The sequence below is a fragment of the Leptinotarsa decemlineata genome, unplaced genomic scaffold (genome assembly GCF_025532065.1).
Source record: "Leptinotarsa decemlineata unplaced genomic scaffold, Ldec_3_MD MMD2_tig00004307_RagTag_RagTag, whole genome shotgun sequence".
NCBI lineage: Eukaryota > Metazoa > Arthropoda > Insecta > Coleoptera > Chrysomelidae > Leptinotarsa > Leptinotarsa decemlineata.
In genome coordinates this window covers 15,787,370-15,805,565 of record NW_027412606.1, presented here as the reverse complement: position 1 = coordinate 15,805,565, position 18,196 = coordinate 15,787,370, and the positions used below count along the sequence as shown (strand labels likewise).

The following is an 18,196-nucleotide window of genomic DNA, read 5'->3' as shown; positions in this document are numbered from 1 at the left end:
AAAAGAACGACGTCTATGGGGGCCTTTACCTTTCAACGTGTGATTCCTAACACGGTATACTTTTACAATTATTTACCAGCTTTTGATAACTACTAATCGAATAACATATTTTATCACAACTTTCTAAAACAATGTAAAACTGTTGCCGCTGCAACACTATTAGTCTTCTGTAGGTATAGGTTGGGTATATGAAATAAAACATCCTCAATTACTTCTTCAAATCCTATATTAACAATAATCACAACATTATTCACAACATTATTCACACACAAATTGAACTTCTTCACACTTCGCTGGGATTTGTATGTAAAGTAATTCGTCACAAATCATTCAGCAGAAATATTACAGTGAAAATTAATCTTAGAAGATACTCTTTGAAATTAGATATCACTTTTTGAATGATGATTTTCGAATCTAAAAGTCTTTGTATCTTCATCTATACATTTCCGGTAATTTCAAAGCTATATATTGTTTATGCAGTCTTTGTTTGCAGAATTCATAGAATTCTATTTCCTTCGTGAAATTTGCTCTAACAAGGTTTTTTACTTCTTCGCTGACTGGTGGTTTGAAGGCGTTTCTGTTTATTGGATTGAAACGGCTGATTTCATCTGAAACAAAAAATAATAATTGTGTGTGATCACATTTTTTGTGGCCTTATCAGTATAAGTATGTAAACTATATCGGAAGAAAAAATAAATATTTCGAAATGAAATCTCAAAAAATGCATCTCTCCCTACACAGTAGGTCCTGGTAAAGGCCTGCAAAAAAACTACTCCTCCGATTAATACCAAGCTGGACATTGCATTATATTCAACAGACGTCCTATTCTTTATGAGGTCCAGCAGGGTATTACTCGGGAAAATAGTTGTATTTTGGCAGAACCTACTATGTAGGTACGTTGGAAGAGATGAAATGTCATTTCGAAATATTCATTGAAACGAATAACATCTGCAAGACTAACTTCTGTGAGGTATCTTGCATAAATGTCAGTAGAATGTAAATCAATGTCCAGCGTGGTATCATCCGGCAATATAGTTGTTTTTCGGCAGGCACTAACCAGAACCTACTGGGTACGTATGTTGGCAGAGATGAATGTATCGAGATCTCATTTAAAAATATTTATTTTCTTTCAGCCTTATACCCTCAGTTGTAGTGAACAAGAAAATGTTGAAAAAGTGAAAACAATAAACCAATAACCCAAAAGTTCTCACAAGGTTTTCATTAATTGCGACTTGGATCTTTCCTAACCAAACGCCATAACGAAAAATGAGACAGGAATCTGTGAAAAATTTTCATTTTCGTAACATTTATACGGAAACATGATGAATCTCTATATGGTTTTCAACCAAAACAGTCATTTATATTGTCATACTTTATGAATGAGTCACCTCAAGTGATGTGAAGGTATGACAATATAAATTATTTTTTGACGTGAAAAACTATTTTTATAAAAGCCATACAGAAATGTATCACCTTTGCATACAGAGGATATATTTGGTGAGGAATTATCCTGTCATGATTACTATCTGAATTGAGAACTTTTGCTTTTGCCGTTGATGAAAATCCATAACTTATTCAAGTAACACTTCATTGTGAGATTTTCACTGAATAGTTCACAAAACCGAAGCACGTGTTTCGCTATAAAATTACTTCCTTAGGCGTGTTCTTACTGAGTAACTGGAGTTTTGTTTTCGCTTTTTCACCTCAGTTACTTTGGCAATAAAGTTCAGCAATATTTCGTATTTTCTATTCCCTTTCCCGAAACAGTGAAAAATGTATTTTGAAGGCATCATGAATATTTGAAATGACGGAAACTATAGAAAATAGTGAAAACTGAACGAAAAATCCGAGCAGGGGGCGGTATACTTCTGTCAACATTTTAATCAGACACCCTGCCACCTTCATATTTTGTTATAGTGTTAACAAAAGGAAACGAAGAAATATAGCAGTGACGAAATCAAAACACCGGCCGTTGGAGGCGGTACAAATTTACCAATATTTTTAATAGAGTCTCTGCCACTTTCATATTTCGTTATAGTGGTGACAACTGGAAATAAAAAAATATGTCAGCAGTGAAATCAAAAAACCGACCGTCGGGGGCGGTACAGATCCAGCAATATTTTTATTAGAGACTCTGCCACTTTCATATTTAAGTATAGTGTTAAGAAATGGAAATGAAGAAATATGTCAGGTTTGAAATCAAAAAACCGGCCGTCAGGGGCGGTACAGATCCAGCAATATTTTTATTAGAGACTCTGCCACCTTCATATTTTGGTATAGTGCTAAGAAATGGAAATGAAGAAATATGTCAGGTGTGAAATCAAAAAACCGGCCGTCAGGGGCGGTACAGATCCAGCAATATTTTTATTAGAGACCCTGCCACCTTCATATTTTGGTATAGTGCTAAGAAATGGAAATGAAGAAATATGTCAGGTGTGAAATAAAAAAACCGGCCGTTGGGGGCGGTACAGATCCAGCAATATTTTTATTAGAGACTCTACCACCTTCATATTTTGGTATAGTGTTAAGAAATGGAAATGAAGAAATATGTCAGGTTTGAAATCAAAAAACCGGCCGTCAGGGGCGGTACAGATCCAGCAATATTTTTATTAGAAACTCTGCCACCTTTTCATATTTTGGTATTGTGTTAAGAAATGGAAATGAAGAAATATGTCAGGTTTGAAATCAGAAAACCGGCCGTCGGGGGCGGTACAGATCCAGCAATATTTTTATAAGAGACCCTGCCACCTTCATATTTTGGTATAGTGCTAAGAAATGGAAATGAAGAAATATGTCAGGTTTGAAATCAAAAAACCGGCCGTCAGGGGCGGTACAGATCCAGCAATATTTTTATTAGAGACTCTGCCACCTTCATATTTTGGTATAGTGCTAAGAAATGGAAATGAAGAAATATGTCAGGTGTGAAATCAAAAAACCGGCCGTCAGGGGCGGTACAGATCCAGCAATATTTTTATTAGAGACCCTGCCACCTTCATATTTTGGTATAGTGCTAAGAAATGGAAATGAAGAAATATGTCAGGTGTGAAATAAAAAAACCGGCCGTTGGGGGCGGTACAGATCCAGCAATATTTTTATTAGAGTCTCTGCCACCTTCATATTTTGGTATAGTGTTAAGAAATGGAAATGAAGAAATATGTCAGGTTTGAAATCAAAAAACAGGCCGTCAGGGGCGGTACAGATCCAGCAATATTTTTATTAGAGACTGTGCCTTCTTCATATTTTGGTATAGTGCTAAGAAATGGAAATGAAGAAATATGTCAGGTGTGATATCAAAAAACCGGCTGTCGGGGGCGGTACAGGTCCAGCAATATTTTTATTAGAGACTCTGCCACCTTCATATTTTGGTATAGTGTTAAGAAATGGAAATGAAGAAATATGTCAGGTTTGAAATCAAAAAACCGGCCGTCGGGGGCGGTACAGATCCAGCAATATTTTTATTAGAGACTCTGCCACCTTCATATTTTGGTATAGTGCTAAGAAATGGAAATGAAGAAATATGTCAGATGAGAAATCAAAAAACCGGCCGTCGGGGGCGGTACAGGTCCAGCAATATTTTTATTAGAAACTCTGCCACCTTTTCATATTTTGGTATTGTGTTAAGAAATGGAAATGAAGAAATATGTCAGGTTTGAAATCAGAAAACCGGCCGTCGGGGGCGGTACAGATCCAGCAATATTTTTATAAGAGACCCTGCCACCTTCATATTTTGGTATAGTGCTAAGAAATGGAAATGAAGAAATATGTCAGGTGTGAAATAAAAAAACCGGCCGTTGGGGGCGGTACAGATCCAGCAATATTTTTATTAGAGTCTCTGCCACCTTCATATTTTGGTATAGTGTTAAGAAATGGAAATGAAGAAATATGTCAGGTTTGAAATCAAAAAACAGGCCGTCAGGGGCGGTACAGATCCAGATTTTTATTAGAGACTGTGCCTTCTTCATATTTTGGTATAGTGCTAAGAAATGGAAATGAAGAAATATGTCAGGTGTGATATCAAAAAACCGGCTGTCGGGGGCGGTACAGGTCCAGCAATATTTTTATTAGAGACTCTGCCACCTTCATATTTTGGTATAGTGTTAAGAAATGGAAATGAAGAAATATGTCAGGTTTGAAATCAAAAAACCGGCCGTCGGGGGCGGTACAGATCCAGCAATATTTTTATTAGAGACTCTGCCACCTTCATATTTTGGTATAGTGCTAAGAAATGGAAATGAAGAAATATGTCAGATGAGAAATCAAAAAACCGGCCGTCGGGGGCGGTACAGGTCCAGCAATATTTTTATTAGAAACTCTGCCACCTTTTCATATTTTGGTATTGTGTTAAGAAATGGAAATGAAGAAATATGTCAGGTTTGAAATCAGAAAACCGGCCGTCGGGGGCGGTACAGATCCAGCAATATTTTTATAAGAGACCCTGCCACCTTCATATTTTGGTATAGTGCTAAGAAATGGAAATGAAGAAATATGTCAGGTGTGAAATAAAAAAACCGGCCGTTGGGAGCGGTACAGATCCAGCAATATTTTTATTAGAGACTCTGCCACCTTCATATTTTGGTATAGTGTTAAGAAATGGAAATGAAGAAATATGTCAGGTTTGAAATCAAAAAACCGGCCGTCAGGAGCGGTACAGATCCAGCAATATTTTTATTAGAGACTGTGCCTTCTTCATATTTTGGTATAGTGCTAAGAAATGGAAATGAAGAAATACGTCAGGTGTGAAATCAAAAAACCGGCTGTCGGGGGCGGTACAGGTCCAGCAATATTTTTATTAGAGACTCTGCCACCTTCATATTTTGCTATAGTGTTAAGAAATGGAAATGAAGAAATATGTCAGGTTTGAACTAAAAAAACCGGCCGTCGGGTGCGGTACAGATCCAGCAATATTTTTATTAGAGACTCTGCCACCTTCATATTTTGGTATAGTGCTAAGAAATGGAAATGAAGAAATATGTCAGGGGTGAAATCAAAAAACCGGCCGTCAGGGGCGGTACAGATCCAGCAATATTTTTATTAGAGACCCTGCCACCTTCATATTTTGGTATAGTGTTAAGAAATGGAAATGAAGAAATATGTCAGATGTGAATTCAAAAAACCGGCCGTCGGGGGCGGTACAGATCCAGCACCTCTGCCACCTTCATATTTTGGTATAGTGCTAAGAAATGGAAATGAAGAAATATGTCAGGTGTGAAATAAAAAAACCGGCCGTTGGGGGCGGTACAGATCCAGCAATATTTTTATTAGAGACTCTACCACCTTCATATTTTGGTATAGTGTTAAGAAATGGAAATGAAGAAATATTTCAGGTTTGAAATCAAAAAACCGGCAGTCGGGGGCGGTACAGATCCAGCAATATTTTTATTAGAGGCTCTGCCACCTTCATATTTTGGTATAGTGCTAAGAAATGGAAATGAAGAAATATGTCAGATGTGAAATCAAAAAACCGGCCGTCGGGGGCGGTACAGGTCCAGCAATATTTTTATTAGAGACTGTGCCTTCTTCATATTTTGGTATAGTGCTAAGAAATGGAAATGAAGAAATATGTCAGGTGTGAAATCAAAAAACCGGCTGTCGGGGGCGGTACAGGTCCAGCAATATTTTTATTAGAGACTCTGCCACCTTCATATTTTGGTATAGTGTTAAGAAATGGAAATGAAGAAATATGTCAGGTGTGAAATCAAAAAACCGGCCGTCGGGGGCGGTACAGATCCAGCAATATTTTTATTAGAGACTCTGCCACCTTCATATTTTGGTATAGTGTTAAGAAATGCAAATGAAGAAATATGTCAGGTTTGAAATCAAAAAACCGGCCGTCGGGGGCGGTACAGATCCAGCAATATTTTTATTAGAGACTCTGCCACCTTCATATTTTGGTATATTGCTAAGAAATGGAAATGAAGAAATACGTCAGGTGTGAAATCAAAAAACCGGCCGTCAGGGGCGGTACAGGTCCAGCAATATTTTTATTAGAGATTCTTACACCTTCATATTTTGGTATAGTGTTAAGAAATGGAAATGAAGAAATATGTCAGGTTTGAAATCGAGAAACCGGCCGTCGGGGGCGGTACAGATCCAGCAATATTTTTATTAGAGACTCTGTCACCTTCATATTTTGGTATAGTGCTAAGAAATGGAAATGAAGAAATATGTCAGATGTGAAATCAAAAAACCGGCCGTCGGGGGCGGTACAGGTCCAGCAATATTTTTATTAGAAACTCTGCCACCTTCATATTTTGGTATAGTGTTAAGAAATGGAAATGAAGAACCCAAGCAATATTTCACGTCTAATATTTTCGAAAACTGTAACGTCGATATTTCTTCAAATATTTATTATTCTCTGCCGTATATCCAATAGTGGAAGCAAGTTCAGTTTCGTACAACTTTTGTGCTTCAAATAGCCCCATAAGAAAATCAAAAGGTTTCAAATCTGGTCAGCAAGCCCTCTAATCACCAAAATTGTCGAAGCGAATCCTAATGAATTCGATATGAATATTGTATTCCAACAAGATGGCGCACCACAACTTCAGACAAGCAAGAAACCATTTAGATATCAATTTCCTCGGTCGTTGGGTTGGTAGTCGAGGTCCTACGGAACGGGAGGACCCTCTCGCCAGATTTGACACCTTTGGAGTTTTTTATGGGGCTGTTTCAAGCGCAAAATTGTACGAAACTAAATCTGCTTCGATATTAGATATACGGCAGAGAATGATGAATATTTGTAGAAATATCGATGTTACAGTTTCAGAAAAAATTGGACGTGAAATATCGATTAGGCTGTTCTTATGTCAAAAAGTTCAAGACAACCGTTTCGAACATTTTCTCAAGTGAAGTCAGCTTATTTCGTCAATTTATGAAGTTGAACATCGATGTATTCAAGTAATTATTAAATGTGCCGCCATTTTGTAGTAGGTGAAAATAGTGATAAATGATTCATTCAAAAAATAAAAGGGAAAAACTTTAAGGAAAAGCACTGTAGAATTCAGTACGCAGTGTCTCCTATTTATTATAAATTTGTATTATTTTACCAATAGGCTCCCGATTTGAATTTTATTCATATTAATTTTTTGATATTATATTGTGATACAGAGTTCAATTCGTATTGTTATTGATTTATTACGTTTTTTTTATGTGTATGTCAAATGGCTTTAGATATAGATTTTTAAGATATTTTGTGTTTTGAGATTGTTTTGTTGTAAAATTTAGTTTGCGTTGACTTTGATTTATGATATAATTGCATTTTTCAGGATATGATTTACGTTTTGTTTTTTTTTGAGATTTTAATAAGTAATATATTTCAGTTTGCATTGCCATTCATTGTTTATAATTTTGTATTTATTTTGCATGTGCCGGTTTTAATTTCCTATCTGCCATTTCTCTTCATACCTAATCAATAAACTACAACAAAATGTGAAAGTGATTGGGGCTCTAACGAAAGTATTGCTGGATCTGTACCACCGCCGACGAACGGTTTTTTGATTTCACCTCGGCCATATTTCTTTATGTCCAGCTGTGACTACTATACCAAAATATGGAGGTGGCAGGGTCTCTAATGAAAATATTGCTGGATCTGTACCGCTCACGACGGCCGGTTTTTTGATTTCACTTCGGCCATATATCTTTATTTCCATTTCTTAACACCATACCAAAATATGAAGGTGGCAGGTTCTCTAATAAAAATATTGCTGGACCTGTACCGCCCCCGACGGCCGGTTTTTTGATTTCACACCTGACATATTTCTTCATTTCCATTTCTTAAACACCATTCCAGAATATGAAAGTGGAAGGCTCTCTAATAAAAATATTGCTGGATCTGTACCGCCCCCGACGGCCGATTTTTTGATTTCACCTCTGACATATTTCTTCATTTCCATTTCTTAATACTATACCAAAATATGAAGGTGGCAGAGTCTCTAATAAAAATATTGCTGGATCCGTACCGCCCCCGACGGCCGGTTTTTTGATTTCACACATGACATATTTCTTCATTTCCATTTCTTAACACTATACCAGAATATGAAGGTGGCAGAGTCTCTAATAAAAATATTGCTGGATCTGTACCGCCCCCGACGGCCGGTTTTTTTATTTCACACCTGACATATTTCTTCATTTCCATTTCTTAACTCTATACCAAAATATGAAGGTGACAGAGTCTCTAATAAAAATATTGCTGGGTCTGTACCGCCCCCGACGGCTGGTTTTTTTATTTCACCTCGGCCATATATCTTTATTTCCATTTCTTAACACCATTCCAAAATATGAAAGTGGAAGGCTCTCTAATAAAAATATTGCTGGATCTGTACCGCCCCCGACGGCCGATTTTTTGATTTCACCTCTGACATATTTCTTCATTTCCATTTCTTAATACTATACCAAAATATAAAGGTGGCAGAGTCTAATAAAAATATTTCTGGACCTGTACCGCCCCCGACGGCTGGTTTTTTGATTTCACCTCGGCCATATATCTTTATTTCCATTTCTTAACACCATACCAAAACATGAAGGTGGCAGGCTCTCTAATAAAAATATTGCTGGATCTGTACCGCCCCCGACAGCCGGTTTTTTGATTTCACACATGACATATTTCTTCATTTCCATTTCTTAACACTATACCAGAATATGAAGGTGGCAGAGTCTCTAATAAAAATATTGCTGGATCTGTACCGCCCCCGACGGCCGGTTTTTTTATTTCACACCTGACATATTTCTTCATTTCCATTTCTTAACTCTATACCAAAATATGAAGGTGACAGAGTCTCTAATAAAAATATTGCTGGACTTGTACCGCCCCCGACGGCCGGTTTTTTCATTTCACCTCGGCCATATATCTTTATTTCTATTTCTTAACACTATACCAAAATATGAAGGTGGCAGAGTCTCTAATAAAAATATTGCTGGATCTGTACCGCCCCCGACGGCCGGTTTTTTTATTTCATTTCTGACATATTTTTTTATTTCCAGTTGTCACCACTATAACAAAATATGAAGGTGGCAGATTGTCTGATTAAAATCAGACAGACAGACAGTATACCGCCCCCTGCTCGGATTTTTCGTTTAGTTTTCACTATTTTCTATAGTTTCCGTCATTTCAAATATTCATGATGCCTTCAAAATACATTTTTCACTGTTTCGGGAAAGATAATAGAAAATACGAAATATTGCTGAACTTTATTGCCAAAGTAACCGAGGTCGCTTTTTCAAGATTTCCACGTGCACCACCTACAACTAACGATATAAGGCTGAAACTATTTTCTACATCCATCCTGAAGATATGGAAATATCAACATTTCAGAATATTTTCAAAAATCGAAATTTTTGGTAGGTACCTAACATATTGGTGTTAGAATCTTAAAGCGAACAAATTTTGCTTACCTATTACTAGAGCTTTATCTCAACACCAAACCGTTATTTTAACACTTCGACATGTGTTTCGATCACCAAGTGATCATCTTCATAAGGAATATTTGAACTGTTTCAATCTTCTTCTTGAAGATGATCACTTGATGATCGAAACACGTGTCGAGCTGTTAAAATAACGGTTTGATGTTGGAATAAAACTCCAGTAATATTCATTACTAACCCAAACGTTGAAAACAGTGCATCACAAGTAAATTTTGTTCAATTTAATTTCCTCAAATTCAGTTTTCTAAATGAATTATCATTATATTATCTATTGTGACACTAGAGGATGTTGTCGTAGGTAGACTGGGTACGGTTGAAACAAAGGATGGTTGAAACAGTGCAAATATCTAGTAAACGGTTGTGCGGAGAGTGAGGGGTGCAAGGGAAAAACAAAGCGGACAACAGGTCCGAACACGAATTCAGTGCCGCTCCGCTTCCCGCGCGTTTTCGTTGTGTACTGTACAGGACGCCATATCGATTTTTATTACCCAATAGTAAGTATTTTTCTCCTGACATTAACGCTTATATCAACTGTTCTTTTTAAGTGAATGTATTGAGTATGTGTTTGTGATTATTATGACGCTTGTAGATTAAGGGATGATGACTATTTTTAATATGTTAATATTAATGTGGTCGGTAGCCAGGCGATTCGACGTGGGTGCTTTGTTCACTCACTCGAATTGACTGCCGTGTTGGTCGGTGGTTCAAGCCCTAGTCTGAACGATCGATTTCCACTTGCTATCGTCCAACCCGTGTTAGGAATCACACGTTAAAAGGTAATAGCTCGTTAAACCTTAGCACGCACAAGCTTCGACTTCTGAGGGTTGTCGTTCGTAAGAGTGCGACAGCTGGATAACGGAAAGACAGATTCTAAACAGATTTTTTTCAAACAGATAATGTAACTATGAATAGTTTACCAAAAGTGGAGTTGGAGACGTTTGAAACATTTTTATGGGTACGATTGAAACAAAGAATATACTAGCGTTTATTTTTTGTAGATGCCGAAAGTTCGGGTGAGGAAAATATCCAATGGAAAAATTAACTTGTCAAGCTATAGTAACGGAGAGCGACGGATAAGCATGGTTCCCTGTTGAGATACATTCGAAAGCGAGATGCAAAATCATCAAAAAATGTATTCATAATAAATTGCTTGCCTTTTTGTTGAGTAATAATATTTTGAGCAAGTTTCAGTACGGTTTTTGTCCGAATGGATCAACGGAAGGAGCGACTGCTGCTTTCATGGAACGCATTTACAACAATGTTGACAAGGGAAAGTATGTCGGTGCGCTCTTCTTCGATTTATCTAAGGCATTTGACTCTATTAACTTTGATATTCTATCGGAAAAGTTATGTACTATAGGAATTCGTGGAATATTTTTAAACTGGATATTGTCATATATAAGGTACAGAAGGATATACGTTAGATGGAATGGTGTTGATTCGGACATGTTTGACACTTCACTTGGCGTTTCCCAAGGATCAATTTTGGGGTCGTTACTATTTCTGCTATACATCAATGACCTGCCAGAGTATATTGGAACATCCCCGATTGTACTTTATGCTGATGACAAATCGATTTTTGCAGCAGAAGATAGTCCTGAAGAGCTCGAAGAGAGGCTGAATTTTATCAGCAATAATTTTACAACATGTTGTCAAGATAATAAGCTTGTGGTAAATGCAGAAAAATCAATATTAATTGAATTTTTTGGTAAAAAAGATGTATTAATCATATATAGGTTTTAGTCAATAATATCACAATTCTCCCAAGTGAAACAACCAAATTTTTGGGTGTTCACATTGACACTAATTTATCTTGGAAATTCCATTCAAACCATGTAATTAGAAAACTTATTAGCAGCTTTTATGCACTTTTGCAACTACGTGGCTGTAGAATCTTTGATTAACGTGTATTATTCTATGGTTCAATTTACACTCTCATACAATGTCATCTTGTGGGGAGATTGTACAGGAGCGGATCGTGTTTTTATAGATCAGAAAAGAATTCTTCGCCTAATTTTTAATCTAGATAGAATCGAATCATGTAGGCCCTCATTTAAACAAAATAAAATTTTGACTTTCCCAGCAATTTATATCTATGGTTGTTTGGTCTATACGTGGAGAAAATATGAATGACTACGAGTCCAATTCTCAGTGCCATCGATATCCCACAAGATCAGAAAATTTAATTAACATTAAACAACATAGGACTTCAACCTATGAAAAGTCTCCCTTTTTGGCCAGAGCAAGACTTTTCAATTGTCTACCTACTACTCTCCGATATCAAAAAGTTCAAAATGAACCTCAAAGAGTTTTTAATTGATCGAACTATGTATTCAGTGGAAAACTTCTATAAAAATGACCGTACATGATGTGTGAATTATTCATATGTATTTTAATATATATTGTATATAATAACTGTTTTCCACTTGAGGTAACTCCTTTATATTTTAATCTGCATATTGTTGTTTTACTATACTTGTATTTGACGTTTCCTACATCATAATTGTATGATCTAAAAGAAACAAACATTATTATTATCATTATTTGGCAAAGACGATCCCAACATTCAAGCCGTCTTTTGCAAAACGGGAATACAACACCCATATAACCGGAATCTATTTACTGAGATCGATTATGCTCCTGTTTTTGTAATGCATACTCCTAATCCGGAAAATACAACTGAGAGAACAGATAGACTTAGTCCAGAAAATAATATTGACGTTCCAGTTGTTACATATCTAATGAAAATCCAACTGAAAGTGAAACACCACCATTATCGTATTTTCGTTTACTTGAAGAATAAGAATTACAGTTGTTTCTCCAGACAACAGTTGAACAACAAGCTCTCTATGACTCCCCACTTCAAATAACTCAGCAAGTAAACCTAAATACACCTCCTAGACTTCGCAGCATCCATATCTATCAAAAAATTTCACCAAGACCGTCTACAAGTGCACAAACTACTAATGATCGTATCGTCTTTACCCCGGAGACAGTAAGACCATTAATAAGCACCCCAAATGAAATTTAATAAAGGGTGAAAAACTAGAAAATCAAATATTTATCCTGATACACCGGACAAATAGGTGATATGAAAAGAGCATGAAGCAAAAATAAAACGGACCAAACTTGAGCAAGTTAAGAAAATATAAGACGGAAGAAAAGGTAAGAGAAAAAGTTCAAAAAGAATCAGAAGGCGAAGAATGTTACTGTGTTGTTTGCAGATTCGGAGAACAGTGGATTCAATGTACTTCGTTTAAACAATGGGCTGACGGAGAATGCACAGAAGGTGGTCTTAGCTACGTTTGCCACAATTGCGTCTCTAAATACTCTCATTAATCCTAAGTTGAATACTTTATTTAAGTTCATTTTCGGAGTTTATTTTATTTAGGAGGTGTTTTCTTCAGTTCATTTTGAATGCTTATTTGATTTTAAAAAGGTTTTTTTATAGGAAACCAACCAAAACGGCTTTCTTTTAGTTTATTAGGAATGTTAATTTCATTATTAATGTTTATTCGATTTAAGAAATGTTTTTCATTTAGTTTATTTTCAAAGTTTATTTGTTTTCAGACATACTTTCGTCAAGTTTATTCTGAAATTATTATATGTTTTTGTAATTCCTTTGAATGTTTGCTACTCGTCGTTTAGAAGTATTGAAATCTTGAAGACTGATTAATGTTGTCATGTGGTGCCATAATTATTCGTATAATTAGTATTTACGACAAAACAAACATATTTGATTAGTATTTATTATATTATTTTTATGTGTTTCAACTGACTCCAATCGCTGTTTTAACCGGTTGAAACAAAAGTTAATATTTTTTTCTAATTTCAATTCAAATGGAAATTTCACATTGAATTGTGTTTTGTCAATTACTGTCGAATAATCTCTATCAAACAAATCACACAACTCTAAAACTCAATAGAGAAGATATTATATCCCATATATATGAAAATGTATGTATGTTTATGAAAAATGTACTTACTCCAGTAAATATCCGACGCACCGTCAAAAAACCTTGGAATATAATTTTCCAATACTGCCAACGTGGTGTTCAATTCTTCTAGAACACCTACAACAGCGAAATGCTGTTCAACGGCTCTTTTCGCCCTCTCCAAAGCCCCTTTCGTGTTGAATGGTAGGCATTCTGAATGGTGGCCGCAAAAAAACATGGACTGGCGTCGATGGTCTCCGATTCCTTCTCTGATTTCGCCTTTAACATAGCGGCATTCCCTGTCTCCCGACAGGACGCATTGCTCAAAATCCTGAAATGGAGATTAGAATTAAAAATTAAGTTTCTATAATTCAAATTGTTCCTAGATATAATTTAAATGTAATTGTTAATGTGTGAACTAATGTTATTCTTCAAAGCACGTAACTCAATTGAGTGTGACTATTGTATTGATAGCGACTATATACAAACTGTTGATATTACCATCTGCGATTTCAACATTGTGTGTGACAAAGATCTGCATTCTGATAAACAATATCAACGCCCTGAGAATGTTAGGATTCATTAATAGATAAACTCAACACATGTCTGATCTCGGTGCAATAAAAACATTGTACTTATCATTAGTAAGATTATGAATATAGGATGTAGGGTTCGTATATAGTAGGGTTACGAAATGGAGTCCACTCAAGACAAGAGAGTATCTAAGGTAGGGGGAAATCCTTCAATAACGTCAATTATTTGTATTGGCAAGTTTTTATATTCAACAGAAAATTTCTGATGTATTGCTTGAACCAAGACATACGCTAACGTTTCGAATTGAGCTTATTTTTTTGTGTTTTTAGTGTTAGAACGAGTACTAATAAGAATTCCGTTATTTATAACAATAACTAGACAATCTGATTGTGAAAATTCGCAACAAAACTTATATGTGCAGTGGAAAAGTGAGCTTTCTGGGGTTTTCTACAAGTATTCATTGAAATTCAAATGGATTTGATATTGCGCTCATCCTGGCCATAGTTCTAAAACAAATTTCAAAAAAACGCTTTCGAAAAAATGGTTTGTAACTTCATTTGTGAAGTTTTCGCAGGTTGTCAGGAAACTTTGATTGCTCCTCGTATAATATAGGCGCCTTTACTGGTATATGGTAGATTAGTGGAGAAAACAGGACATCGGTAATATATGTTAAAATATGTTTTTTCCGTTAACCAGCTGTCGCACCCCAACGAACGGCAACCCTCAGGAGTCTAAACTTGTGCGAGCTAAGGACTAACGAGGTCTACTTTTTTAACGTGTGATTCCTAACACGCGTTGGACGATAGCAAGTGAAAATCGATCGTTCAGCCTGCGGTTTGAACCACCGACCCTCAAATCGGCCGATTGAGAGAGTGAACAAAGCACCCACGTCGAACTGCCTGGCTACCGACCTACCTACCGATAATGGATATTAGTATCTTGCGGCAGCTGATGTAAAGCTGTTGGAATCCTCAGAATAGAACATCAATGGCTTTTCTATTGCTTTCCTAAAATGGATATGCACAGTACAAGTATTATTTGCCACCAAGCAAATCATATTCAACTGAAGAAAACTTGTTCTTTAACATGGAAACGACGGTAATTTTTATGTGGATTCTACAAAATAATATACGAATTCACAAGAAATTTACCCAAAAATAAGGAAGAAAAGAGAATTTGAACTTTCTATGTTTTTTTTCTATGTATGTTTTCTATGTTTCAATTATCTTCTCTTCATTATGATTTCCTACCACGTAGTAACGGATACATCCATCATTTACCAAAAATAAGGGTTGGCAAAATGAAGCATGAAGGTTTAAAGTCAAACCCTTGTTCAATAAATGGATAGTAACCATGATATCTACAATGAAAAATTCTCACAGATCAGAAAAAAATTCTATTCTGAAGATATGCTTGAAATCATCAATGTATGGTATCGATATGTATTAAAATTTCAAGAATCAAAAATAACGGTAATATACCCAAAAAAAATTTGAAGAAACAACTGGAATCCTTTTTCAAAAACTGAGGTAGTTTTGAACTTGATAAAGGTAGGAAGAAATATTTATTTCTACCTAATTTATTATCATGAAATATATGTGTTATGGAAAGCTATCACTCACGAATATAACACTTGATTTATGAATCAATCAAACATTGGAAGGTGAGTTTTCTATTATATCAGCTTATCGGCATATATAATCTTCCACAATCTGAATAATAAACAACAAATCAATAACCAAATCAATAAAGAATCTGCTGGAAAGTAATGAAGGGAAAACTGAGAAGTTCAGCCCGTATGTCGAATGAAATATAGCTATTTACAATTGAGGCGGAAGTTTTCAAGTGACTTTTTGGGGTTTTTCTTCAAGGACAAAACACAAGCACTATACAAAAATCCTTAAGGCGCTCTCAGAGCGGTGCCTGTGCGAAAGTGGTGATTCACATTGGATTTGAATCGCTGGAGATTAAATCCATTTGGAAAAAAAGTTTTCATAAAGTTTATTCGTCACAAACGCCATTTTCCAGATGAAAGAGTTTTTAAACAGTGAAGTTCGAGGTGGACTGAGTTGAACCTCAAAACGATGAGCAGCCACAGTCCGTCGCGTATTTCTGATATGTCCGCTCTTGGTGGAATCAAATGTGCCAAGTCACTTGAACACTTTTCGTGAAAGTATCTATAGAAAAGAGACAAATCGCCAACCCTTCTTCGATGTCTCTTCGATTCGCGTCTCCAATCAAGCGAATGGCTCTTTTCTGGATGGAATCCAGCAACTTCAGGGTATGTTTGGGGGCAGAGCTCCATACATGAAAACATCCAAAGAAGGTCTGATCTGAGCTTTATAAAGCATCAAAAGTTGCTGAGGTTTGTACAGTTTTCTGGTTCGCTTGGAACAGTGTTCCAAGCTTTTGAGAAGCAGCCTTTGCAATTCCGGCAACATGATTGTGTCAAGATATATTGGTGTCTATTGTCTGACTTGACATTATTATATCCAGTTCGGAGACATTTATCTTCTTGGAGAAAATGGATGCCTGGGTTTTTATGGCATTGAATTGAACCTGGTTACTTTCACCACAATTCGAAATCACTTGTAGATCCTCATTAAGATATGCAACCTCCTGCTGCCGGTGCAGATGTGCTTCCGTAGCCGATGTCCTGGAATCCAAATGGAATGACGAGACAAGTGTGCTTTCGATAGACTGTAAAGGTAATAGTAGAGTTAGGGTCCTTTCGGTTCGGGTCGCTATTACTCACACTAGCGGAAACAATGTTCCACCTAAAAATAAGTTTGACGTGTTTTTGCTTATTTTGAGGTTATTTATGAAGGCCGAAATATAGATAGTGATATGTTCTTAAATTGGCACACTGGTTATTTGTCTATTATTACAATTATTTCATTCATACGTGTGGAGCTCAATAAAAAAGACTTTCTTAAATTATGGGTACGAACCTTTTTGAGCCATTTAGGATCGGGCAATGGTATATCGGGAAATGCAATTTTCCTTTCCACATAGTACCAAGGAGCTCGAATGTAATAGTACCAGGAAATTACCCTCTCCACGGGGTCCCTGACCAAGTTTATGTATATAGGTTCTGGCAAACCAAAGCTGAAATAAAAAATTGATGACAAATTTTGTTCATAATTTCTTTGAACGTCTGTTTTACGGTTATTCAAAGATATGAAAATACTTTCAAAAGTGTTCATTCTGTTATAATGACGTTTTTTCAACACTTCCGGTTACACCGGAAGTTGATACCAACTTCCTAGATTCAAATTCACATTTTTGAATACCTGCCATGATTATACTGTGTTTATGTAATAGGTACACCCTTTAACAAGGGTGTACCTATTACACAGACATTCCATTGTCTTGCAGAAGTAACATTTCCAAAAAATTAATACATCGGAATCGATGACTAATTCTGAAGATATAAAAATGGGCCAAAACTCGCGTTTTTGAAATAGAACATCCTGTATGTCAGGATGGTTTTGAAATTCCGAGATGATTTTGACCCATTTCCGTGAAACATTCCCTAAATCAAAAACCAACCGTTTATGAGATATTTCAGTTTTTCTTGAAAAAGTAAAACAGGCGGATATCCACCATAGAACTACGTGCTACGAAATCCTTGTTTCGAACAGTTACAGAAAGTTTTTTACAAACTATCGAGACCGTTACATTTTGACACATTGTACAAGTTATTCGCGGAAAGTTATTACAAATAGTTTATTGAAGCTATCAATTTGCCGTCATGGTTTTTATTGAAGACAGAATTTTCAAAACCATTTTGTTAACTATCTTGTAGGACATGTCCGAATTAGTAGCGTAGCCAAGAATTTTTGAACAGGGTACTTAATAGAGGATTTTGAACTAATTTTATCATTTCATTAGTTCGGACTTCCATTGTCTAATATGATATAAACCGATTTGAAATACCTGAAAAACTCTGTAAAAAAAACGAGATGAAAAGATAGAACAATTTACCAATACAAGTAATCATGGAATTACTAGGATGCTGTGTACGAAACTGCTACGTCCAACTGAAGGACGAATTATTCACACAAGATGAGGGACTGCCAATGGGATCGCCACTTTCATCAGTTATAGCCATAGTATATATATATATATATATATATATATATATATATATATATATATATATATATATATATACTGAATTGAAATCAATATGGGAATGATCAAAGAGTACTTATCTATTTATTTTTTTATTTTCATGGAATTATTTTTCAGCAGCTTGACTGCATTAACCTTTCTAGATTTCATATCATTTCTAGAAACATGTGGAT

At 35.9% G+C, this 18,196-nt stretch overlaps 1 protein-coding gene across 4 annotated transcripts in view; it reads right to left on the bottom strand.

Annotated features, from left to right (window-relative positions):
• Nucleotides 1–208: 208 nt before the first annotated feature.
• The window catches only part of pip (heparan sulfate 2-O-sulfotransferase pipe), a 530,582-nt gene continuing 512,594 nt past the window's right edge, over nt 209–18,196 (bottom strand). For all 4 annotated transcript variants that reach the window (XM_074179052.1, XM_074179053.1, XM_074179051.1 and 1 more), the window contains 3 exons: nt 16,838–16,994; nt 13,404–13,683; nt 209–608 (listed from right to left, as the gene is read on the bottom strand). In XM_074179052.1, the coding sequence (XP_074035153.1) occupies nt 433–608; nt 13,404–13,683; nt 16,838–16,994 (613 nt within the window). In that variant the 3' untranslated portion in view covers nt 209–432. The remainder of the gene's footprint in view (nt 609–13,403; nt 13,684–16,837; nt 16,995–18,196) is intronic.